The 26,549-nt window shown below is 46.1% G+C and overlaps 1 protein-coding gene and 1 pseudogene across 6 annotated transcripts in view; both read right to left on the reverse strand.

Moving 5' to 3' along the window:
• The window catches only part of ARHGAP44 (Rho GTPase activating protein 44), a 176,896-nt gene that overhangs the window by 55,508 nt on the left and 94,839 nt on the right, over positions 1-26,549 (reverse strand). For all 6 annotated transcript variants that reach the window (XM_054571223.1, XM_054571221.1, XM_054571224.1 and 3 more), the window contains exons 4-7: positions 16,665-16,741; positions 10,295-10,406; positions 8,029-8,105; positions 352-469 (exon numbers count right to left, since the gene is read on the reverse strand). In XM_054571223.1, coding sequence (XP_054427198.1) covers positions 352-469; positions 8,029-8,105; positions 10,295-10,406; positions 16,665-16,705 — 348 coding nt within the window. In that variant the 5' untranslated portion in view covers positions 16,706-16,741. The remainder of the gene's footprint in view (positions 1-351; positions 470-8,028; positions 8,106-10,294; positions 10,407-16,664; positions 16,742-26,549) is intronic.
• On the reverse strand, positions 16,062-16,156 carry LOC129068822 (uncharacterized; annotated as a pseudogene).

Consider the following 26,549-nt stretch of genomic DNA (forward strand, 5'->3'; position numbering starts at 1 on the left):
ACAAGATAACTTAATATCACCCGTGAGTTAAGGCTCATTTATTGCTAAATTCTCAACTGCCCTGTGCGGCCTAGAAACTAGGAGTTGGGGCTCACAGCTTACAAAAGCCTCAAGCAGACCCTGAGGTCATTTCTTCTTTGCCTACCAGGCAGGGACACCGCCATCACCACCGCTGCCCCTCAAAGCCCCAACACTGCGGACCCGTCCCTGGCTCTTAGGGGACACTGGCAGGCAAGCTGGGGGTCCGCCACGCAGACGCTCACTCTTAGGGTTTCAATAGAACTCAAGTGAAAAAAAGGATGCCCTTAGGGCCCCCCGTCTGTCCCGGGAGAGAGGAGCAAAGAGGGGTACCCTGCAAATCTCCACTCTGTTGGCAGCCTCCTCCATTTCTTCCCTGAGGGCGTCTGCTTTGGCACCGGCAGGCTGTAAGCTGCTGGACAAACCGGAAGACTTGGAAGTCTGCTGCCACCTGATGGAACACAGGAGAAAAAGAGGAGAGGTGTGAGACAGGTAGAGCCCTGGGCATGCTGTGGGAAGGCTGAGAATAGCTGCTGACAAATACTGCCCAGGGGATGCCATGCTGACCATCAGCTGCCCCCTCCGGCAGGGCACCAGCCCCAGGTTGCCACCATGTTCCCTCCTGTCTTCTGACCACTACGGCCAAATGGAGCTCAGTCTGTGTCGTCCCATTAAATTTCCTGCCTCTCCCACGGGCATTTGAGTTTGGAAACATTCACCTACTTGGCTGAAGCCAATAACATATGCCAGCTGAAAGGATACGTTGGTAAGGATAAAAACAAGTCTGAAGGCAAAAATCTCCACCAGTGAAACCAAGGGTCCTTCTGACTTCAATTAAATTTAGTTTTAAATCCTAGCTCTAGAAATCACCTCTTTCTCTCTCTCTCAGGCCCGACCAATCAGCTCCCAGCATGACCCCGAAACCCTGACCCAGGGCGCCTGGTATTTTTCTCCCCGTACAACCTGTAACTGCACACCACTGAGGAATTTCGGCTTTGGAGCTTTAGCTCCCCGTTCTCCTGGGTGGCGCCATTCATAATAAAATCGCCCGCCTCTCCCCCCTGCAGCTCTCAGTGTCTAGCGTTTGGCTCCGCTAGCACCGGGTGGATGAACTCTTTCTGTTCTGTAACACCGGTAAGCGCACACACACAAATTCCTAGCAACACTTAGATACCTCATTTATATTTTGTTAAGCATTTATCTTTGTGCAGAGAATATGGGCCATCTGAGGAAACTACTGCAGAAACTCTTAGGGGGAAGTACAAGGATCTCAGGTTGCCCTGCATGGGACGCAGGGGAAGCAGGCCCTGGGGAGGCTGCAACTAGGCAGGCGGGAGCCGCTGGAGTAGGGAGCGGCAGCGGGCTCTCTCCCACTGCGCCTGCAAACGCAACGGCGGCATATAGAGGTCCACGAGCAGGAAGAATAAGCCAAAGCGTTCACTGTCTCAAAAACCAGTCCATTCGGTCCTTTATTTTCTACTTGTAACAGGGACATGAGATATGTATCTATTTCTAGCTTTGAGAAGAACACCAGTATAATAAGGACAGCAAGGGCAGCTGACGCCTGGCTGCAGCCTCAGGAGGGCAGGAAGGACACTGGGGACAGGGACTGGGGCAGGGCTGCTGCGGGGTCTAGGAGGCAGCTGCTCCTCACAGGCCGGTAAGGCTCAGGCAGAGGCTGGGTCGCCCGTGGGTTGCCAGATGTTTCCATTGACAGGGGAAGCTGGAAACTGCCATGGAAATTCTCCTGGTGGAAGGTGGCAACAGATTAAATAGTTTTTAAACCCATGCTGGTCAACAGTGTACAGAGTAAACCACACAGTTCCTCAGGCTCCATCCAAAGAAGAAGAAAACAGTGCAGCGTTACCCAGTCTTTGAGAGTCAAGAATCTGATCACTAGGTGTTTTCTCCATACATTTTTTTCTTTTTTGTTAAAAGTAGGACAAAGAGTGAAAGATTATGATACAAGAAAGGGAAACTAAAGTTATCTTTGCAATTAGCGAAAAGTAGCAAAATAAAGTGTTATTTGTCACTTAAAAATGTACTCATGAGAAAATTACTTCAAAAGGCTTTGGAACATTAAGCTGGGCTGAAACTCTAGACAGACACACCGCACATCCTCAGAAAAGTGGCCCTGGCCAGGTGGCTCTGTTGGTTAGTGTCATCCTGATAAATCGAGGTTGCAGGTTTGATCCCCAGTTAGGGCAACAAATCGATGTCTCTCTGTTCCCCCCACCCCCCACCCACCTTCCTCATTCTCTCTAAAATCAATAAAAAAATTTTTTTTTTATTTTTAAAGATTTTCTTTATTTATTTTTAGAGAGCAAGAAAGAAGAGAGAAACATCTATGTGTGGTTGCCTCTCAAGCACCCCCTACTGGGGACCTGGCCAGCAACCCAGGCATGTGCCCTGACTGGGAATGGAACCGGCGACCCTTCGGTTTGCAGTCCGGCACTCAATCCACTGAGCCACACCAGCCAGAGCTAAAATCAATAAAAAATGTTTAAAAAAAAAAGAATTCAAGGAAAATTAGAACAAAAATATTCTCCTCAAAGATATTTAAACGTCTAAGCTAATAGGCAAGAATTAGCAAAAATTCCTGGGCAACTTTTTCTTATAATGGTTTGCCTTACAAAAATGTTACATTTCTTTAATACCTCCCAGGTTTAACCATTTAAAATAAAGTATTAAAGTGCTGCGGTGTGGGTTTTTCTTTTTCTTTTTTTTTTTGTCTAATAAAATATGAGATGCTGTTGCTGTAATTTAAATCTCAGATAATAAATACACCTCCATGACAGACTGCGTGACCAAGCTACAGCTGCCACCTGACTCATGCAACCTGAAGGGAGAAACAACTAACCTAATATGTAAGTGTAAGAAATAAGTCAAGTGACCGTACACGCTAATCTGATTTTTGTGGTTATACAGATTTGGATTAGATTTTTTAAAAAATCAAATTATATTTAATATATGTATATAAAATGAAGACATTTTCCCAAGTTATGTCTTTCTTTTTTTGTTTATCCCCCTCACACAAATTCTTTCCTTTAGTGGATATCCTCATAGTTTAAAATCATACGACTTTCCCCTCCCTTCATGGGGAATTTTATTTACAATATATAAGTAATCTGTTTTGATATTATAAAATTATAAGATAAGATGCACCAAAATTGTCCCTTTGTGGACATAGCATAACGAAAATATCAGGGGGAGATTGGAAAAATGTGCATAGGCAGTATCTGCCAGGAAAGTGATGTTAATCATGAACTTCCAGGGCTGGTGGTCTTTTCAGTCAGTGTTCTACAAATAAACCTAAGAACTGTCCTGCTCTGTGAAGAGAAGAAACAGGGGTGCCTGTCCAAGAAGAGTTTGAGCTTTAGAGCTTGAAGAGTAGAAAGCTCACTTATTCCCGCTGAGCCAGCTGTTGTGACAGCACCGGCCTCCGGGCAGGGCGCTGTCACTACGTGAGGTGGAGGAGAGGAAGGTGGCGATGCAAGCTTTGAGGAAGGCCGAGGAGCAACAGTGGCCAGAAATAAGGGGATGACGTTTCAAGGACGAGGAGAAGGGGGAAGAAGGCAGCCGCAAGGTAAGTTCAGGGTAACAAGAAGTCCAGAAGAGGAATTTTTGGAAGGCAAATAGGAACATTTCTTTAGAGGGACATTCATTGTCCAGTCTGTCCAGACTTCCTCCCTCTGTCACGGGATCCCCCGCTTTCCGAGGCCCTGCCCCTCTGCTGCTCTCAGGGATCGGCCAAGGGCTCTGCCGTCCGCAAGGCTCCATAGTCTGGGTCTCGGAGACGGTGCCGGAGGCCAGCCAGGCCCATGCCCGCCCTTCACCACCTTGGCCAACCGTCAGGCCAAGGAAGTGGCTCATCACCAACATCCAGACAAGCACATTCAGAACTGAAGCAAAAAGACAGGGCTCATGCTGGGGAGACCTGAGCCGAAGGGTCATCCAGCGACCATGAAGGCAACGGACCTGCGGGAAGGCTGGCCGTGCGTGGAGGGGAGCAGGGGCGGGGGTGCCCCTGGCGGCGCTGAGGCTCTGCTGCCAGGCCAGGGGTGCTCACAGCGGCCACGGCCACGGAATTAAAGCCGGGAGCTGCTCCCAGTCCCCGCCCCCCCTTTTACTTGTATTAGTCCACTGGCCCCCAAAGAAGGTAGGGGGCTTAGTCTGCTGGGGTTGACATTACAACACACCACGGGCTAGGGGGCGTAAACAACGGACATTTATTTCCTCACAGTTATGGAGGCTACAAGTCCCAGGTCAAGGTCGCAGCAGGTCCGGGTTCCGGTGCAGGCTCTCTGCCTGGCCCGCAGCAGCCTGCCCTCCCAGGGCCTCTGCTCTGCGTGCGCACAGGCACAAGGGGAGGGCTCTGTCTCTTCTCTCCCTTTTTTTCTCAGACCACCTTTTCCTATAGGATCCAATTTAGTGTTAATTATTGCCTAAAGGCCCTGTCTCCAAATATCGACAGACTGGCAATTAGGGATCAACATAGGGATTTTTGGTGGGGAAGAAACACAATCTGGTCCCCAGCAGTAGGACCCAGAGGCAGCTATGCAGCAGGAACACAAAGCGTCCTGGACCCAGGGGGTTCACCTTGAGATCCATGTCCCTCAAACAGTGAGGCCGACCTTGGGGAGAATCGGGGCTCCTTCCTTAATCATTGCCAAACCAAACCGACAGCAGGGAAGACGCTTGCGTATCATTCACATTTGTTTCACTTCAATGCAATTCACTCTTTTTGACTCAGTGAGAAGCTTGAGTTTACCTCCCTTCTCCTCATTTGTTATCTTTTATTCATCTTCTAAGCTTCAGTATTATCTGAGAATATTAAGGGTTATGTAATTGGCTTTTGAAGCAGAGAGGCCAGATTTGCTTGAATAGTGACAAACGTACACACTGGATTTTGACCTAATTAAAACACTGGATGAATTTGTTGGATTTGGCAGTATCCACCAGAGCTGTGCTAGATTTCAAAGACCCAGTCACAGGACTATCGATCAAGAGGACCTAATATACAGAAAGACCCTGCCTTTCTTCAAAGGCAGACTGCGCCTCTCCCTGGAACACACCGTAGAGTCTGGAAAGCACAGTCCATGAAGGGCAGCACAGGGCTCAAGGGGGCTTTGGTCACCCGAAGCGGGTGGCGCAGGAATAGGATCAACCTGTGCAACCCAGCTAAGTGGGGAGGTGGTGTGGGGTGGGAGGGGCAGTGAGAGCCCAGCTGGTCCCGAACAGCGGCCAGTGATCCCCGCCGTTCAAGGGCCCTGTGCTGGCCTTGCTCCCAGGGCTGCACGTCAGGATGCAGGCCCCACGCTGCCCATGAGCGAAGGGCTGGGTGAAGAGCAGGGAGTCGGGCGAGTTGGCTGCTGCTCGTGGCTTTCGGGGCGGTCCCACAGGGCTCATTAACTCAGGCTAGCAACGGTGAGTCCGAGGTTGAAGTGGGAAGAAAGAGGACCCCTTTGCTAACAGGGCCCCTCTCATTTTGAAGCCTATAACGTGAACTGATGGAAAATCCGTAATTGAGGCCGAGGGTTGGATCCCCACCACAGTTACTAAAGCAAAGACCCAGAGGGAAAGTAACTAAGTTTTCGAGGGGCTGAACTGCCAATAATCTCTGTCCAAAGCAACCCTCCACCCCTAGACTCACAACTGCACAAGTGGGCTGTGGAAAACCACTGATAGGATACAGGCAACGAATCAGGTTTATACGTGAATCACCTAAAAGGATGTGTTTTTTTTGTTGTGAAATGAAAAAGAATTGTTGGTCCGAATTGAAGTCTATAAACACAGAAATTTAGAGAGGGGAGGTAGAGATTTCCTTACCACATTGTAATACACAAGAGAGGATGAGCTGAAAACATGAAAAAGCTGTTAAATCATGGATGAGAGTCCCTAAGGACACTTCTCTAAGGCTCAGCCTCCACAAAGCACTTGCTGTCACCATGAACAACACAGCCCAAGACGGGACTGCCCGTAGCTGTCGCCAGGAGTGACTCTTTCTCACCAGATGACCAAACAAAAATACCTAAGTGGCGATGGCGACGATAAGCTTTGAAGCTAGAGGCCAGCCCTCTGACTAGAAGCTCTGTGCTGGACATCGGGTCTTCCTCCTCAAAGCAAGGCGAGACCTCAGGGCTAAACCCAGGCCCCCACAGAAGGAGAGCACGCCGCTAACCCTGGTGCATGGCGTCCACTACCCTCCGAACAGTGGGACAGTCAGCACTTCTTCGGTCATCTTAGTGTCTCCCAAAATATGGGACTTAAACCCTGTCCCATTACTTAAACCATTACGTTACGGGACAAGCGTTATGGCAGGCAATTTTATGTGGCACAAGAACGCGATGACATGGAACGCCAAGACAATACTGCCATGCGATCCGCTCTCCACTCTCCCAAGTCCGCTCAGGAGAGACCCTCAGATCTGGGTCAGAACCACAATAGCAATGGTCCAGCTCCTCCTCTTCCTTTGTAACAAAGGGACAAGCTCCTGGATCGCAGTGTTCCATAGGCAACAGGATCTGAAGTTTAACAACACTGGCTTTGTTCTCATCCTGTTCGCTTTCATGTTTACCTGGTATTTGTAGCAAAGGGCACTGCTGATCCATTTACGATAGTGCTGTAATATCACTTTGTTTGATTCATTTTGAAAAAGAAAATCAACTCTTCAAGCACAGGTGGCAAAAACCATTCAGGTGGACTGATGTTTGGGAAACATGAAGTTATCTAAAGAAACTTTCGTTTTTCTGCTAATCAAACCTATATTATTTCTGGTTTGGCCGGACTGCCTAATACTTTTTATTGGTCCAGAGGCCGAATTCCAATGTCCCACCCAGTTACATAGCAGCTTCCTTCTGTAAAGCACTTGGGAAGTACTGTGGTAAACATGATCTCATTTGACACTCAAGACAAGCTCCCCAGGGGAACCCACAAATGTTGTTACTACCTGTCTACAGGTATGCAAGCTCATTTGGGAGGTTAAGGGACTTGGCCAAGGTCACAGGTCAAGAGAACAGGTGACCTTGGTCTTGGTACTTCATTTCTGACTCCTAGTTGATGACTCTGTCCTGTATCTCTCAGCCCAAGTATTTTCTTTTTGTTTCTTCTTCTCAAGAAAATTGAAACAAGATGCAGATTATTAACATTGACCTGCAATGGACCTAAAGTAGAGCCCAATAGTTAATTCCATATTAATATTCACGACCCTGTATTCTTTCCATTGCAGACTATGCAAACGCACACACACCATTATAAAAAATGAAAAGGCACGTGCGCAGCCGTAACGCGTGCCAGCCGCAGCGAATGCCATCTCAAAGCCTTTGGTGCCCCCCCGGCTGCCGCAGGACCTCCCTGGTGCATTGGAGGAGACAGGTGCAGGGAAGCCGCCCCGGCGGTACTCCACCTTTCTCATAGCGGCCCCGCACGTTTAGAGAATGGCTACAGAATTGACCTCTCTGCACCGTCAACTTCAGGAGAAGGTGAACTGGTCCCCCGAATCTGAAACTCTCCCCTCACTACAGACAGGACACGCCACCTACCCGACCACGGTGGGCGCTGCTCCCACTACCCCCCTTTCCCTTGCACCCCAGCCACGCTGGCCCCTCTCCTGCACCCTGCACGCATCGCTCTAATTCCATCTCAGGGCCCTTGCTGTTCCCATTGAGTCATCTCAACCCCACCTAATGCTGTTGCCCCCTCTCCAACATCCCCTTCCAGTATTACCCTGTGCTCTTTCTTTATACGACTCCCAGCTGCATGAAATTGTCTGGTGTGAGTGTTCACTGTCGTCTACTCCTGAACTGGGCCAGAGCCTCCATGGGAGTGGGGGACCTGTGTCTCTGCTCCCTGCTCCTGCCTCCAGGGCCTAACACGCAGGGGTGTGGAGAAGAACTTGGTGAATATAAACATACGAATAGCCACACACAGACTCCTACCCTCACCCCGAATGTGATTGCTGTTCCTTCACAAAGAAGCAGAAATGAAAGCAAAGATGCCCTATGGGGGTACCTTGTTCGTGAAGAATCCATGTCCAGCACCAACTTTGCTAAGTGTTTCCTCTGTTTTTGAATATTTGGGATTTCCACCTGGAGTGACAGATGAAAGACACAGTCAAACTGAAGCTCAAGATAAAATCTTCAAGAACTAATGACAGTTCCACAACAATCCTTATTTTTTCATTCAAATCCTTGGGACCTTTCCCTGAGCTAAACTCTGCCCTTTCTCCGCTGGACATCACCCGGAGCCGCTGCACCCCCTGCTCGCGAAGCTCAGCCTCCCATCTGTGGCCGCCCCAGCGTTTTGCACAGGGCCGCACAGCTCCTCTCTGCTGGCTGCGGGCCGGCGGGGGAGGGAGCAGATCTGACACACAGACCTAATTCAAAACAGACGGCAGAAGGATGATGAGAACAGGTCTCGGGAGGCCCGAGATGCTGTGGGCAATGCAATTAGGGATGTTTTTATAGAAATAAGATTTTCTCCAAAGTAAATAATAAATACACATCCCCATGGCTTTTCTCGGCTATAAGAAGTTCTTCCACAGGGGTTGTATGTGGATGCTCTTTTTATCTTTTTATTTCTAAAAATGGCTCAACTGAACATTCTAAGTGAGGGATTTTGGTTCCAAGCCCAGCAAAATTGGGGCAGGATGTGAGAATTTAAAAAGGAAAATTGACCATAATTAAACCAGTCATCTCAGGCTGTGGCTTTTATAGATGGAAAAATGTGAGGAAGACCCAGTGTTCTGTGGGTGCTTTCTATTCGCTCCTCTAGGCGAGCGAGTAATGGTGAGTGTAGGGCCTTCCAATGGGGAGAGAAGAGTAAGTGTCCGGGGCCCCCCTGTCGCCCCAGCACCCAGAGGCAAAGCTGGGGAGTCACAGCGCATGTGGTTGTACAACAGCCTCAGGCTCCAGGTCACAACTGCCCTTGGGATTCGCTCTGGGTGGCTGGCAGGCCAGGCCACCTCTACGACGACCAGAGGGCCTCTCATAGATGGCCTAGGCGGGGCACGGCCGTGACAGGACACCCCCTGAGGGTCTGCAGCTGGTCTGTGTCAAGGCCTCGAATCCAGGATTTTCACCTTCAGTCTTCTTGGGCAGTTATTCACCCTGCGTTCTGTCCCAGAAGCAGTGGCAGGGCAGGTAGCGCTGCGAGGGTGGTCTAGGGAGGAAACCCGACATGGTCCGGGGCGTGCTGTCCAACACGGTAGCCTCGAGCCACGTGCGGCTATGCCACTTAAATTCAAATGAACAAAAACTACATAAAATTGAGTTCCTCAGTCACATTAAACACATTCCAAGAGCTCAATAGCCACAGGAGGCTAGTGGCGACCACACTGTCCAGATGTGGAGCTGTGCCGCTGTGGGGCTGTGGAACTGGACAGATGTGCGGATGTGGAGCTGTGGAACTGTGCAGACGTGGAGCTATGCGGATATGGAACTGTGTGGATGTGGAGCTATGCAGCTGTGGAGCTGTGCAGATCGGAACTACGTAGATGTGGACACGTGCAACTGTTTAGATGTGGAGCTATGGAGGTGTGGAACTGTGTAGATGTGCAGATGTGCAGATGTGGAACTGTGCAGGTGTGGAGCTGTGCAGACGTCGAACTGTGTGGAGGTCGAATTGCGCAGACACGGAGCCTCTGCATTGCTGCAGGCGGTTCTGTGGGACAGCGCCCGCTGGGTTTTCTATGACCAATTAAAGGCACCTGGGAGGAGGTCCCGGGGTCAGGGCAAATAAAATCCCCCAACCATTTCCTTTTTTACTTGTTTGAAGCTAGCAAAACTGATACATAGACATTAAGGTTTCCTTTTAATAAAACAGTTTTGTTAGTTTTCTTTAAACTCCAACCAAAGGGACCTATATACACCAACGGCAAGAGGCCTTTCAGTCTCTCAGAAACAGGCCCCCAGTCCTCTGGGAGAAGCGGCTGCTGCTCGTTTCAGTGCGGACTTGAGATGGGTGGAGGGCAGGGGTGGTGGCAGTGGCCTTCCTGGTTGCCGGGGCCAGGGTGGGCGGGGGGTGGGGGTGCTGCCGGCTCTGCCCCTTCTCCCGGAGGCCAACAGAGAGAAAAGCGTGTGGGAGGGGCAGCGAACACTGGAAGGGCTGCCGCGCTGGGCAATGCTGACCGGGGGTCTGGGCCGTAAGAACCCCACTGAGAAGCAGCGTCACAGAGCAGGGGAGGGACAGTCGCGATAACCAGAGGGAGCGCAGCGACTGCAGGCCCCCTGCCCCGCCCTTCCCTGCTCACTCAGGCCTGGCCTCATCCACTGCTTACCTCCGCCAGCAAAAACAAGGGCTCGATCACATCTCTCTCCACTTGCAACTCAAAATGGATCAGCTCCTGCGCCAGCTTGTCCTCTGCCTCCCCACAGAGTTTCAGCATCTTCCTGCGACAGAGGGAAAAATCCACACTGCATACCCTGGGGGCAAGGGGCCTCCTGCATCTACCACGTCACCTCCCAGCTGGGGTACACTGTCATGAGACGGTGCTAAAGATGTGGTTGTGTGCCATGGTGTCCCGAGGACCAAGTTACTCCCTCCATTTTCATTTCTGAAGTTATCAATGTTCTAAATGATGCGGAGCATCTACGCTGTGCCTGGCGTACAGGGGACATGGAGGGAGACATGAGAGAGATGTGCAGAGAACAGGCTCACATGTGCCGAGTCCCCAGGTGCTTCTGTCTCCCCTGAGGGTCCTGGAGAAACTAGCTAAAGTCAGGGCACGGGCGAACCAACACCTTCAAACACAGACCAAGCACTCAATCTTTTTTTCCTATTAGGCTCTAATAGAAAAAAACAAACAAACAAACAAACCCTAAACCTTTCCTAAGCCAGGAAAACAGGATGAACAGCCAATTATCCAATGCAAAGTTGGAATGGAAAAACCATTCCAAAGTTTATGAATAAGAACCAAATAAAAAGAGACCTGAATGAGTAGAAAGTTATACCATATTCCCAGATGACAGAATATATTTCAAAGACGTTACTTTCCCCTGAACAGCATACAGGTAGTTCCTCCCTTTTCACGGGGCCACATTAACTGAAACTCATGTAAAAAGTTTTTACAAATCAATAAAAGTGTGAGAAGAGGCCATTGTCATTCAAAAGTTAGTATGTACCTTTCTTACCCTAACTGTACACTTCTTACTAAATGTATGTATGTTCACATACAATATATAATGTTGCATCATTTAGTTAAAGAGGTTACATAATGGTTTCACACTGAACCTATCCTTCTGTTACTTGCTTTTTAAATTCATCATTATCTTTGGGGCTTATCCATCACATTACATACAGAACTAGATGGTTTTGCTGTCCAGAATTCCATTCCGTGGATATACCACCATTTGTTAGCCTTCCCCAGTCAACAATCTGTGGCTGCTACGTGCAGGGCCGCGGCACATAAGCTTGTGTAAGTCTCTTGTTGCACATGTGAGTTTTTTAGTGCAAAAGGAGAGAAGATGTGCATACCCGTAACCTTACTAGAGGCTGCCAAACTGCTCTCAAAGCTGGTAACACGGACTTCACTCTCACCAGTGCAAACCAGAGTTCCCACTGCTTTGCCCTCCTGCCCACCCCCGGTACCGGTGGAAATGTCCATTTCTACCAGCTTGATGGATACCAAATATTATCTCATCCTGGTTTTCACTTGCACTCCTGGACTACTGGCGAGACTGAGTATCTCTTCATGTTTTGGGTCATTCAGGATCCCTCTTCCACCAAGTGCCTATTCATATTCTTTGGCTATTTTTGTATCAGGATTAGTTATTTGAATTTATTTGTAGGAGTTCTTCACATACTTACAGATAAATGTATGTGGGTGTAGAGGGGATTGGAATTTTTTCATAATCTGCTGTAAATGTCAACTCCCAGGCTGCGGGTTTATCTTCGTAGCTTTTAAATGGTGTTTTTAATCTGACTTTTCTGCTACTTGCCTCCATATTTCTAATGTTACTTCTTAATTTTTTTCTAATTTCAAGCATTAGTTATTAACTGTCAACTATAGAAAATGAGGATTTAATTATCTTTACATTTCCCCTCCCTCCATTTATTCACATCAGCAGATGTTTAGAATTTACACATTTTGATTAGATATGTTATTCAGAATAAGGCTGGGTAGTGTATTACGATTAGTGGTCTTTCCTACACATTTATTTGTCCTCTCTGGAGTTCATAATTGCCTTGTCTTGATTTGTTTGTTCAATTTTCTATGGACCCAACTGAACCCAAAATCCTCTGCCACTTTTCTAATTTGTCTTAAGACCCTGAACTACATTGGCATGAATGAATTTCATCATCTTGTTGAATGAGTCTCTCCCAAACCTCTATCAATGTAGCCTGAGTATGCCTTCCACCCCTGAGCAGAGCTGCCTTCCTGCTGTCTTCCCTCACCACTTCCTGGCATGACCTCTCTGTCCTGTGCTGAATGTCTTGTTTCCTACAGTCTCTGGCTCCCTTTCCTGGTTACTCCCACATCACAGAGCACACATCTGGCTTCGGCTGCCTGAAAAATCGGGTGGGGCATCAGTTTCTGAGAACATACATGTCACAACATTGCCCTGTACCCTCGCAATGCTCAACAGCTAGGTAGGATAGTGAGCTCTATGCAGAGCACCTATCCCTTCAGAAGGTTGACATCATTGCTCAGTAATCACCTATTTTCCACTGTGGCTTTTGGCAAGTCTGGAAGCGTTCTGATTTTTGATCCTCTTGTGTGACAATTTCTTTTCTCCACAAGATTACAGAATCTTTTATTTGTCACTAGTATACACTACTGGTGAGCCCTGGCACAGGTATAATTTTTTTCTACTGTGTTAGGAGCCCAGTGGGCCCTTACATAAAGAAATGCATGTCCTTCAATTCTGGAACACTTTCAGATATTATTATTATTATTATTTCTCTGCTTCCTTCAGAGCTCCTGTGGTCATCTTCTTGCTCTTTTCTAGGTTTCTTCAGCTTTATTTTCCCAACCTACTGAGAATGTCATGTTTTTCATTTCTACAGGCTTGCTTTTGATCTCTGAATGCTTTTGCCTATATATATTTTATTAATATCCCATTTTTAATAGATGCATCATGGTTTCTTCTCACTTGAAAATACAAGTGATAGTTTTCCTAAAATCTTCTCCTCCCCCATGCACTATCTATTTCTTCTTTTACTTTTTAGATTTTACTTTTGTATTATTTTCCCCATTGTTTTGATATCTAGGTTTCAGATGCCTGGTGCTCTCTGGTGCCTGTCTATATCTAACGGTGGGGACTAAGCAGCTGGGAAAATGTGAGTGAAGCTCATCAGCTGTGACCTCATCGGCAGATGATCTGCTGGGCCATTCGCTGGAGCACTGCCCCCTTCAATGTCTTAGGGTCTTTAGTTCACTCCTGCTGGGCTTGGTGAGACAGCTGAAGAGTCCCAGCATCCAGCTGCGTTAGATTACAGAAGTCTCTTCTTTAATAGCTGGTCCCCTTACCTGGTGTCCCCAGACTAGAGAAGCTGTTTTACCCTCCACCCCCCAGAGAATAAAGCTCCGGAATTCAGCTGGAATTAAGGGTTAGTGGATGAGTCTCCCAGAGGTGAAGCAGGTGCTGGTTTTGAGCAATCCACGTGGTACCTGACTAGCTTTCAACCTACTTTCATAACTTCAATCATTTCCCTGTCCCCGAAGACCCACTACTGCAGAGATGCCTGGTGCCACCAGTCCTGAGCCCTGGAAGCATTTCAAGGAATAAATGGCGTTGGCTCTTGAGATTCAGGTTTTGGGAACTCACTAAGCCAGTTCCCAATCAATCGTATGTTTTATCACTCACAAAATTTTGTTGCTGTTGTCTTTTCTCTTGTTTTTCCTGCATTTTTTGGGATTATGTCTTTTAAGAAAAAAAAATCTCTTTGTTGTAGTGGATTTGGAAGGGAACAAAACTGGATGTGTGTGTTCAGCCCGTCATCTCTACCTGGGTATCCTCCATACCTTTATTCTCAGCCTTCCTGGGTCATGATTTAGGTGTGACTCTTAGAAATAGCATAGAACGATTTCATGCCTACCCACCTGAGATTCTCTGTATTATAAACAGCTGAGTTTATTCCACTTACATGTCTAATGATTACAGATAGAGGCAGTAATAACTATTACCTTCATTTTCTGCTTCCTATTTATTATGCTTTTCTTTGCTTATGTTTTTCTTTTAATTCCTTCTGTTTTTTTCTATTTTATTTCACTTTTTATCATTTTACTAGTTTTGAAGTTTTACATTCTATATCCATTCTTCTTGTCGTTACTCTTACTTTTCTAAGATGTGCATCTGTTTTAAATGTAACCTTTATCCACTTTTCAAACAATATAGAACATGAAACACTAATTCCCCTTTTCCAATGTTTCATGTTATTATTTTCTAGTATTTTAGTACCACTTTGCTTTAAATTCCCACCAAATAAATCATTATATTGCTACTGTTAATTCAATGCTTATTTATATTTATTTACACTGAAGGGTAGCAGAATATGCCAATTCAAAATATGCCACAATGACATACGAATTATTTTGAGCTTAAGGCAACTGAGCAGAAGCAGATACAAAATAAGCTCTCTGCACCATCTCCCCTCCACTTGCCTAAAACAAGAACATAAATTTGTAAAAATGTGCTGCTTCTCCTTTCTTTCAGCAAGGACAAAAATTAATCTCCAGAAACAACTCTAGACTCTTCTCAGCCTAGAGAAGCACCAAAGAAATAACAAACCTTACTAATGATCTTCCATTAGTTTCCCTATACATTTGCCTTCCCATAGCATGTCATCCTAGAAACCCAGATGGCTTTTCCTGTGTCTTGCCATAGGAAAACAGTTTCTCTAAAAACTATTGTTCTTTTGTTAAGATGCTACATAAGCCAAAGTTCCAGCTACACCTTTGAGTTACTAATGACTAAGTTCTCCTCTGCATACACACTGCACATGGTAATAAATTTGCATGCTTTTCTCTTGTTAATTTGTCCTTTGCAAATTTAATTTGCAGAGCCACAGTAAAGGAACCTAAAATGAATAGATTAAAAAAAGAATTTTTTTCATTCCTACACCACATTCACTATTTTTTTAAAAAAGCTATCTTGCTACTTGCATTTCATTCTTTTCTTCTGGATATAATCTATTTCACATAAACCTAACTTTTTTTTTCAGTGAGAATATATGAGTAGTAAATTCTCTAAAGCTTTGCCTAAAAATGTTGTTATTGTCTCTTTATTCTTGAATAATAATGTAGTTTACCATATAATTCTGTATTCTTATATTTTTGCTCAATACTTGAAGATTTTTCCTCCATTATATCCTGGCATTTATTTTTGGCTGATGAATAAAGAGTCTGTTATCACTGTAATGGCTCTTTTATATACAATTACCTTTTTATCTGCTTACATTTTTTTTCCTTTTGGTAAATAATTTCCAGTTTTACTGCAATGCGCCCAAGAGTAGATTTCCTTGTGTTGATATTAATCAGGACTTTTTGTGTTTCTTAAATTTAAAGACTATGTCTTTCTTCAAATCTAAAATCTACAGAAAATCTAAAATCTAAAAGAAAAATTCAACCACAAACTTTCCTTCTCCATATTATCTTCTTCGGGTACTACTAGACATAGCTTTGTATTCTACCAACCATGCGTCTCCACTTAATAATGCCAATATCCTTATTTCTTGTACTTCATTCTGTTTATTCTAAGTGGTGACTTCAGATTTGTTTTAAAGTTTACCAATTCTTTATTTGAGTGCAATTTTCAGTTTATCTCAATTAAGTTTTTAAATTATAGTAAGTATAATTTGAATTTTAAGAAGTTCTTTTGTTTTTTTCTTTGATTCTGCCTAATCTTTTTTTTCATATTGTTTGATTATTTGTCAATGGTTATTTTGTCCTTAATTTTTAAATTGATGCACAATCAACATATAGCATTATATTAATTTCAGGTGTACAACACAATGATTCAATATTTGACATATTGCAAAATGATCATCACAATAGTCTAGTTAACATTTGTCACCATATATAGTTACAAATTTTTTTTTCTTAAACATAATGGGGCTGTTTCACAAATTCATCCTGTGCAGTGGCTGTGCTAACCTTCTCTGTATCGTTCCAATGTTAGTATATGTGCTGCCAAAGCAAGAGACATCCTTATTTAATTTTAAAATGTAAAATAATCAACCTAATTATTTTACATTTTCCTTCATACTGTTCTATTATTTTTAGTTCTGAAGATACTGATTCTCTTACTCATTGTGCGTGAGGATTCTCCCTCGTGTCAATTCTATTTTTAGTTTGTTTTTATTATGAGTTCAAAACCAGCAAGGGTTGTTCTTCTGGGAATCCTGTAAGTGCTGACATCTGACATTGGAAGGATTCATATTTGCTTTGACTGGAGCCCTAGGGATTTTAATTGTCCTTCAACAATTTAATGTTAATTTCTCCACTTGGGAGTTGCCTCACTGCATAGACAATAAACATGACTTCAGGGCCTGGGGATTTTGATTTCTCATAGGCAATCTTTTCTTCCCCCACGAAGTCTGCAGCAAGGCTAAAAGTGTCCACAGTGCTTCGCCAGGAAGTTCTGGTCCCTTTTTTATGGATGGGGACTTACCCAGATTTGCCAAACCCACACACGGTGTCACCTTACCCAAGAAGTGTGTCATCTCCCAGGATAGCTGACCCCTCCATCAAACACTGAGCCAGTGTTGTTAAAGGCAATTTTTTCTGAAAAGGAAAAAAAAGGTTGTAATGAAAACTACTTTCAACAGCCACCTGCTTACTCTGAAACAGCAGAATGCCAAATACTCTGTTAGATACTATATTAGCTAAGAAACAGAACGACTTTAAAATATGTTTAAAACCTAAAAATTCATAGGAGTTAATGATGGGTTAGATTGAGAGAGGTTAAAATTCACAAAATTAATACTGAATTAAATTTGCCAATTAAGAAAATAAGGCTAAAGTTGACATGCTGAATTTTGACATAGAGTGAGAGAGCAGCAAGAAAAAAAATTCAAAATTATATTAACAGAAATTTGAGAAATGATTTAATTTCCAAAAACCAATCTCTTACCTGAAAAGTATATTAACCCCATTTTATAAATGACACAGATTATGGTCAAGACCGAGAAAAAAATGTTCACATTAAATTACAATACAAAGAATGTTAAGCTTCAAGATAAAGACACATACTCTAAATAAGATATAGAATAGCTAACAAGCACATGAAAAGATGCTTAACATCATTAGCCTTCAGGGAAATTCAAGCCAAAGCCACAGCGAGATACCACCTCACACTAGGATGGCTATCAACTTTTATATATATTTCACATTATTTCCATCTTTCTAATATATATATATTTATTTTATTCTCACCTGAGCACATGCTTATTGATTTAGAGAGAGGGGATGAGAGGGAGAGAGGGAGAAAAACATCAATGTGTGACAGAAACATCGATTGGTTTCCTCTCATACGCACCCCACCCAGGGACCGAACATGCAACCTAGGCATGCACCCTGATGGGGAATCAAACCTACGACCTTTCGGTTTATGAGACAACGCTCCAACCAACTGAGCCCCACCAGCCAAGGTAATAGTATGTTAACTTTTAAAAATAAGGAAATAAGTATTGGGGGGCATGTTGAGACACTGGAACCTTCATGCATGGCTGGTAGACATGCACAACGGGGCAGCACTGTGGGAAAGTCTGGCAGCATTTCAGTACGGTAAACAGCTGTTATGTGGTTCAGCAATTCCACTCTTGAGCAGATACTTAAAATAATTGAAAACAACTGATCAAACAAAAGCATGTGCATGAACGTGAACAGCAGCACTATTCACAATAATTAAAAGGTGGAAACAGCTCAACTATCACGAATGAATGGATCAACAAATGTGGTTTATCCACATAATGGAATATTACTCAGCGACAAAAAGGAATGGTGTCACAACACTTGCTACAGCATGGATGAACTTCGAAAACCTCATGTGAAATGAAATAAGCCAAACACAAAAGGGCACATATTATACGATTCTATTTCTATAAAATGCCCACAATAAATCAGTCCTTGGAGACAGAAAGGAGATCAGTGATTGCCAGGGGCTAGGGAGAGGGGAAATAGGAAATGATTGCTTCATGTGCATGGGGTCTCCTTTTGGGGCACTGAGAATGTTCTGGAATTAGATGGTGATGGTAGTTGCACAACATTGGGAATGTACTAAATGCCACTGAATTGTAAACTTTAAAATAGTTAAAGTGATAAATTTTACATTTTGTGGGGAGAGAGGGAGGGCCGAGGGAGGGCCGAGGGAGGGAGGACAGGAAGGGAGAAGCACGCTCCTGCGGGAGTGGACATGACCGCGCCCTCCTCCTAACGATCGACAAGCCTTCCTCCTTACTGTGCCTGGCCATCCGTGAGAACTGAAAGCAGGGGGAGGCCTGCTGGCACGTGCTCAGGCCCTGCCGGGCACACGCTGCACAGACAGCCCCTCAGATGGACAGCGAGGCAGCGCCACCCAGCCCCGGGCCTCCCGCGCTGCTACACGGCGAGCTGCAGCTACAGCTCATTGACTAATCAGTATGGACGCGGCACCCACCCAGGTGCTACACTGGCGGTGAAGGAGATTAGATGCGGAACTTACACCCCAGGGCAGGGAGACAGATCATAAATAGGAAACTAGAAGGGAGATCACTTCATGTAGCTGGAAGTGCTCTGGACAAGCGCGAGCCGGAGAATGGGTGGGGCGGGCGGCTGTGGGCATGGAGCTGTGAGGAGGGACGGCCTCTCAGAAGGGGGTGGCACTTGAGATGGCCTGAGGTAAGAGCACGAGTTGGCCACGCCTCAGGAAGACTTGGAAAGGTTCATTCCGGGTAGAGGACAAGGAAAGTGCCAAGGCCATGAGGAGGGAAGGGCCGCGGCCAGCTCAGGGTCCCCAGGGAGGCCAACGAGCCAGGGCGCCGCAAGGGGCAGGCAGAGTGGAGGGAGAAGCGGGCAGAGGTGAGAGTGTGTGGGGCCTCGTTGGCTGGGGCAGCCACCGGGGTTCCACTCGAAGGGCATCTGGGGACAACTGGCTTAAGAAGAGCATGATCACATTAAAGTAATTTCAATCCTGAGACAGACAACTGAATGACCTAAGACCTAAGACAACTTGGAGCCCAATTTTTAGGGTTCCATCTGCTAGAACTTAGGAAACTGGTTTTCGCATCCCCAGGAGACCTGCACCCTCCAAGGTGTCCCCAGGGAAGACCTTGAGAGGTAGGTCAATCCCCAAGAAGGATGTGGAAGTTCATGTGGTTCCTGAGGTAACTCCAGGTGGAGAGAGCCCAGGGCTCCTGTGGGAATGGGGCTGTTGATGGGTCTGAAATACACCCCCTCCCCCTGCCCTTGGACAGATTCCACACCACAAGGCAGATGCCTTTCACTCAAGGGATGAACTTACTGCCCCATAATTTCAAATAAAATGGGGCATTCTTCTTGGTAAATACTAGACCAGGCAACTCGGTATTAATACATCCAAATTCAAACACTCCTTTCTGATTGTCCTACAAAGCTATTAGGTATCAGTTTCCAGAGACTTAATTAAAGGCACAGGAAGCCGTATCTTAGGAAAGCACCTATCCCCAGTTTACCTACTTAAACAAGTTATTTAGGGGTGACTCTGCCCCCCAGGGACATTTGGCAACGTCTGGAGACATTTATTGGTTGTCACAATGTGATGAACGTTACTGGCTTCTGGTGCCTTAGAGGCCGGGGATGCTGCTAAACATCCTCCAGCGCACAGGACAGTCCCCCATGACAATGAATTACCCCACCCGAAACACTACGAGGGCTGAGGTTGAGAAACCTGGCCTAGGGAAAGGCCTTTGATCCGCAAGTTCCTAAAATACCCTAATAACCAACCAGTGAAGATGCTCCTCTCCGGACGTCCAAAAGCAGAACCGAGGTCCTGCTTAATCACACACAACGACCATTCTGGTCTTTGCGCGCTCTGGGGGCCCTATGACCCACCTTTAGGACACGGCCGCAGCTTTCCTGAGTCCTTCAGAGCTTGACAAGGAAGCCAGGGAAGAGAGGGTCTGGCCTGCAACAAACGGAAGGGGACTTCTAATAGCCCGGGAGTTGACAGCTTCTGGAGAAATATATCTACCAGTTGGTAAGTGCAGTTTTTCCAAATATGGAAAAGGATGACTCCAATTAGTCCTGCCAGCAAGTCAAGTAGAAACTGTGCCCACTGGTGACTAAAGAAGTGGAGATCCATGCCAACAGAACAAGAACCGCCACTGAGGACGGCAGGGCTGATCAGAGGCCTGGAGGAGGGGAGGGAGGGGAGGAGACGGCCAGGGGCCTGCCCTCCCAGGTTCGCAGTGGCAAACTCGCTGGAAGGCCCACGGTGGGGGGCCCTCCCCCGAGCCAGGGAGACAACGTTCTCTTCCAGTCACTTCCAGTCACTCAGCACCCTCACTAATGATTCTGAGATCCTCTCCGGTGGCAAAGAGGTGGCAGTAAGTGACAAAGGACCTCAAAATGACAAAGTTATTTCTGTTTCAGTTGACTTTTAATTCTTAACATTTTAACAAGGGGAATAATTTTTTCTTATTAGCATACCTAGCCTACCTATTTATATCAAATGAACTGATTTTTCAGTACAAAATATATTCATATGATACAAAACTCAAAAGGTGCTAGAGGGTTGACAACAAAAAGCCTCCCTCCCATCCTCTCAGCCACCTGTTTCCCCCCACTGGAGAAGGGGTGTGTCTGCTTGTTTTCAGCAGATACATTTTCCCCACAAATGGTAGCCTACTATGTACTCTATGCCTTGCTTTCCTTTTCGTGTAGAGATCACCTTGTCACGTCACTTCCTGTCGTGACATACAGAGTTACCTTGTTCTTTTTAGCTTAAATGACTTCATAGCTCATCAGTTGAAGATGGCAAATGTACTGAAGTCCTCTACTGATGGCGCAACTGTCACAAACCGGGGCCTGTGCTGTGGCACGGTGACTCTCAGAAGGAAGAATTCGCTCTGGGAGAGACGTTACGGAGAGAGTGACTGCTCAGAACACAAGGGTGGGAGCCGGGGGGCCGCTGGGTAAAACCTCAATGGAAATTAATGAAGAGTTTGTATTTGTACAGAGGCTTTAAGAACAAAAAAATTAGAAGAAATTCACCAAAGAGGAAGGAAGAAATGGATAAATGAGACAATCTGCAATCAACAGCAGTAGAACAATTTAATAGACTATAACCCACAACACACTACAAATTATTTATATTTCTAAGGAAATTACCTGAGACAAAGGAAAAATGGAGGGGCCAGTAGACGCCAGGCACGGTGGTGCTGATCTTACTGAGCCCAAAGACTGCCTACGGCTGAGGCACTATTCCGTCCCTCCCCCACACCGGGCCCACCCCTACCCACCCCAAAGACAAGGGTACTGAGTCTTCCTCAGAGGAGCAGAGCACAGACCAGTGGGTGCCAGAGGGGCGGTTAAGGGACTGGGTGAAAAGGGTGCAGGGATTAAGAAGTACAAATTGGTAGTGAGAAAACAGCCACGGAGATGCAAAGGAAAGCACAGGGAATATAGCCAATAATACTGTAATAACTAAGTGTGGGGCCAGGTAGGGACCAGACTCTTCCCGGGGGGATCACTCCGTACGTTATAGGAATGTCTAACCACCAGGCCGCACACCTGAAACTAATGTAAAATAATATTGAATATCAACTATAATTGAAAAATAAATAAATGGGAAAAAATGATATTGAGTCTTAGAGGGATCAAACTGTCCATAGGTGTAGAAAAGGTGCTGAAGTTTGCTTCCTGCCACCAACAAGGGTCTAGGCTGAGAGAGTCGCCATATACGCAAGTGAATGTTAGTGCCCAGGCGAAAAAGACCCTACTTAGCAAACTTCATCCCAGTTCCTGGCCAGTGATTTTTTCAGATCGAAGAGAGGCTATTAAAACAAAAATTTCCCTGATTCTAATGGAAATTCCCTTTAATAATGAGGGGGAGGAAAGGCAGAACATTCTAGGGTTTGGAAGTAGTCAATCTGTTTTGTCTGAGATGACTGTTTTAGACTCTAGAGATGACTCTAAATTTACCTTGGTCATAAGCAACACAGTTTACAGGATGATTCAGATAAAAAGTAAATTCTAATTTTTTACTAGAAAAAAATTTTTATTAGAAAAAAAATTCTAATTTTTTCCCTAGACTCACACAGAAACACACACAGCTTCACGCCCTCCATCTCTGAACGCTGCTGTCTGCTCTTCTGTAACTCAGCCCAGTCAATTCTTCTGTGGTTCACGCTTCAAAAGACCCAGCCCAGACTTGCCACTGAATGCTCAGTAGTTCTCAGTGGTCCTTCTGGCCTAACAGTGAAGCCATAGTAACAGCTGCAGGTTATATTTCTTTAATATGTATTCATGTTATGCACATGCATTACTTCACTGAATTCTCAAACACCCTACTGGGTAAGAATTCATTATTGTCATTACTATTTTCCAAATGAAGGAACCAAGGCAGAAAGAGGTAACTGACTTCCCCAAGGTCAGGCAATAATTAGGAAGCAGTAGAGCTGAGTTCGAACCTGGGATAGTCAGGTCCTGGGGCTTAAATTCAGAACCATCTTGCTAAATTCTATACAGAAATATAGAAGAGAAAGGATTCAAAATGGCCTCCTGACGTGGTAGGCTGGTTTTGTGCCGAAAATACTCATGGGCCATCCATCTGTGACAGAATCTATTTTTAGCATTGCCTAGCCTGTGGCAGGGTTTGTTCTAGGCATTAAGAATATAGTCATGACGGGGTGACAAGATCCCTGCTCCCCCGGAACTCACACAGCAGTGTTGGGTAACAGACACATGAGAAAATGAACGATCATAATGATTTCAGACACTAATATGTGCTATGAAGGAAATAAAACAGGGTGCTGTGACTGGGGGCTGGAGGGAGCAAACACTTCAGGAGGTAGGGGAAAGTCACATCGAGAACACGACATCTGCGCGGAGAACTGGACAATGAGTTGTTGGCCTAAAACGCCGAGTAAGAATATTCCGTATGGAGGGTGGAGCACGCGCAAAGGCCCCAGGGACATGGGCTAACAAGCATGTTCAGTAACAGGTCAGTGCGGCTGGAGAATGACAGCTGAGGCGGGGAGCAAGCGCTGAACCCCAAGATGCAGGTGAAGACGTTTCATTAGGGTCCCAGGGCCAAGGTCGTGAGCCTGGATTCTGTTATACAATGGGAATCCTTTGGCGGGATTTAAGCAGGAGAGTGGCACTGCCTGGCTCCCATCCTAAACGCTCACTCAGGTGGTAGAGAGTGGACCCTGAGGGGGCTGGGCTCAGGGGAGAGCTAATACCCGCGAGGAACCGCGGGGTTCAGGCAGAGGTGGCAGCTGCGAGGACTAGCATGGCAAAGGCTGGAGCGCATGGAGGGGCTTTGAAGGAGGAGCCAGCAGGACTTGGTGAAAGGCTGGGGGCGGGGAGAGGGAAGGAGGACTTGCGGGGGGTGATGCCCGAGATTTAGGTTTGAGCCAGTAGGTGGATTTCTGGGACCATTCTGGACTTCTGTTTTCTTGGCTAGATATTCCTTCTGTGACAGCTTAAAATGCTGTAGTTCCCGAGATTCTTGATTCAAGGACCATTTTTCTTCTCACCCTGTATTTTCTGCCCAGGTGTTCTTATCGACTCCCACGGACTCAACAGTCACTCAGGCCACATGCTGCAATCGCTCTCCATTCCTCACACCCCACATCCATCCAGTTGCCAAGCCCTTGTTACTCGGCGCCCCGTGCCCGTCACACGAGCTAATTCTCTCCCTCCTCACGTGCCCCACCGTGTCTCCCCCACACCACTCCCGTGTCTGTCTAACTGCCCCTTACTTCCAGCACAGCCTTTGCCCCACTGATCCCTCCCTCACACAATTGCCAATAAATCACGTTACTCCTGATTCAAACACCGGCTTCTCACTGCGCTTAGGGGTCAGTCTAAACCCTCGCCGGGGCCCACACAGGGAGATCAGGTCCCCCACGGTCCCATCTCCGGCCCCTCTCCTCGTCATTCTCTCTACTCCGGTTACTCTGGCCACCTTCCTGTTTCTCAGAAATGCCAAACTCCTTTCTGCCACAGGGGGATCTGCACTTCTTGTCCCCTGCCTGAGGCATGTTTACACCTTTGGTGTTGCTGTCTTTTGCTGGTCCTTAAAGGCCACGTCCTCATGACTTGAGTAACTAATGACCTCTCTGTGTGATGCTGCTTCCTTCCAGACCCTGAGCTCACAGAGGACAGGGATCCTGCTGAGTATACTCAGAATTTGGCATATATTCCATCTTGCATTTCAGACTCAGTACTTTCTAAGTATTTGTTGGGTAAGGTGGAGAAATACTCACACATCTCATAGTGTATTTGTTGAATGAGACTTCCTTTTGAGAAATGTAAGGATGGGGAACAACATAAAAGAATTTATTACACTGAGTGTCTTAAAAATCTATGAATCAACCAGCTATGAGCCTGGAGAAAGAAGGCAAATTCGAAAGCTAATTCATACCCCTTCTATCCCCTCCCCACATAAGCAATCCAGTTTAACTCAGTACCCCAGCTAATACCGCTCTGATCACTGAGTTAGTGGCAACAAAACCCTACTTTTTGGCTCACCCCCATGTGGCAGCCAGCCCCAGCTTTCAAGGTTAACCCTGTAAAGGTGTATGAGGAAAGTTTTAGTGTTGGAAACTGTACCTAAACTATTAGAGAGGTAATGAGCTTGTTAAGAAAGAAATGGTGGAAAGCAACAACTTACGTGTGCTCAAATAAAATGCAGAATACTGCCTGCACCCCGGCCCAGTCCCTTCCCGGCCTGGGACTCTGACTCCACCTCCTCACTGTCGCTGGCCTCGTGCCCTCAGAGAACGGCCACCTCTGGGCCCTCGCTACCACCCGCCTGCCCAGGCTGGCGTTTGTTCATTTGTTCCCACCACCACTTTTCCTGGTCTCTTTCTTTTTTTAGTTTCCTTCTTTTTACACCTTATTTTTCTTAAATTATTGGGATGACACTGCTTAATAAGATCATGTAGGTTTCAAGTGTACATTTCTGATACATGATCTGTATATTGCATTGTGTTCCCACCACCCAAAGTCAAATCCTCTTCCATCGCTGCAAATTTGGCCTCCTTCTATCTTTACTTCCCTCTACCCACTTCCCTCCGATAACCATGTTGTACTGCTGTCTGTGTCTATGAGTTAGTTTCCCATTTTTATCTTTTTTTTTTTCCCACCCATTTCTTAGATCTGGGCCCATCTCCTTATCGAGTCATCAAAAAGAACTAGGCATATATTTCAGTATTTGAAGCAATTAATAAGTCTCATGTTCTCATGGAATCTCTCAAAGTGTTACTTTAAAAAAAAAGAAAAAGAAAAATTTAGCCTCGGAAATGTTTTTCCTGCTAATCTGTGATTGTTAAATATTTTAAGTCACTCTTTGACATTCTTTTCAGTCAGGTCATTTCTTCAACCATAGGAGGATAAAAAAAGACTGATCAGCTCAAGAAATCACTGATAAAATTGAGCACTTGAAATCTGTGCAGTGAAACCACTGGTCTGTACGTGCCTGAGCACCTACTTCCACTACAGACTTCTTACAAGTCCACTAAATAGGTGCCTCGTTATATGTTAACCTCTGTCCGAGGGCGTAGCTCTCAGGGCCTGGCCACAGCATAGGCCTTCTTCCCTGCTCACAGAAGCCCATCTGTGTGTTTCCCAGCCAGTGAAGCACAGACAGTCATTACAAACCCATTTCTCTCTGATGCATACTCACCTCTCGGCCTCCCTTGCAGCTGGGTAGGGAGACGTAAAAGAAAATGTTCTGGGCAAGATTTTTCCCCCCCCTGATAAAGAATCCTCTCACCCCCCTCACACGTCCTGCCTCTGATGTGGTTATGTATGTACGTGATGCCTGGCGCAGCAGCAGCCACATTGTGACTATAAGGGGAAGTCTGAGCATCGCAGGAATTTTGAACCAGAGCCGATGAACAAACCTGGGACCGGCTACTTCAGAGAGTTAAGCGAGATATGAAGTACCTTTCTGCTGAAGTTACTCACTATTAATTGGTGTATTTAATTAATTATATTTTTCATTTTTATATTCTGAAGTTTTGACATCCAGGGCCTTGCTAACCCTGGAAGGACTGCCCCTCCTAGGGTTAGCCACATCCTAGAGACGGTAACCAACTCTCCCATGAGTGTGCCGTTCAAATGCAAACCACCCAATCCTGAGCCCACACCCCAACCGCCTCCTTTAAGGAGCACTCACACCCCAGGCCGCCTTCCACCTGCCCGAGCTGCCCCAGGCCCCAGACAGCGAGGACTGCCCCTGCGGCCCCACGGCCTGCTGAAATGATTCCATCCAGCCCTCCTACGCCTGCTTACCCTGCCTCACCTGGTCTTCCCCTGGACAGTGCAATGAAGGCTCTTGCCCACGCTTTCCCCCCTCTGCCTCCTGACTGCCCTGGGCGGTCCTCCAGGTGGCCCTAAGAGG

This window comes from Pteronotus mesoamericanus, unplaced genomic scaffold (assembly GCF_021234165.1).
Source record: "Pteronotus mesoamericanus isolate MK-2021 breed Mesoamerican mustached bat unplaced genomic scaffold, CSHL_Meso_final contig_22, whole genome shotgun sequence".
NCBI classification, from domain to species: Eukaryota; Metazoa; Chordata; class Mammalia; order Chiroptera; family Mormoopidae; genus Pteronotus; species Pteronotus mesoamericanus.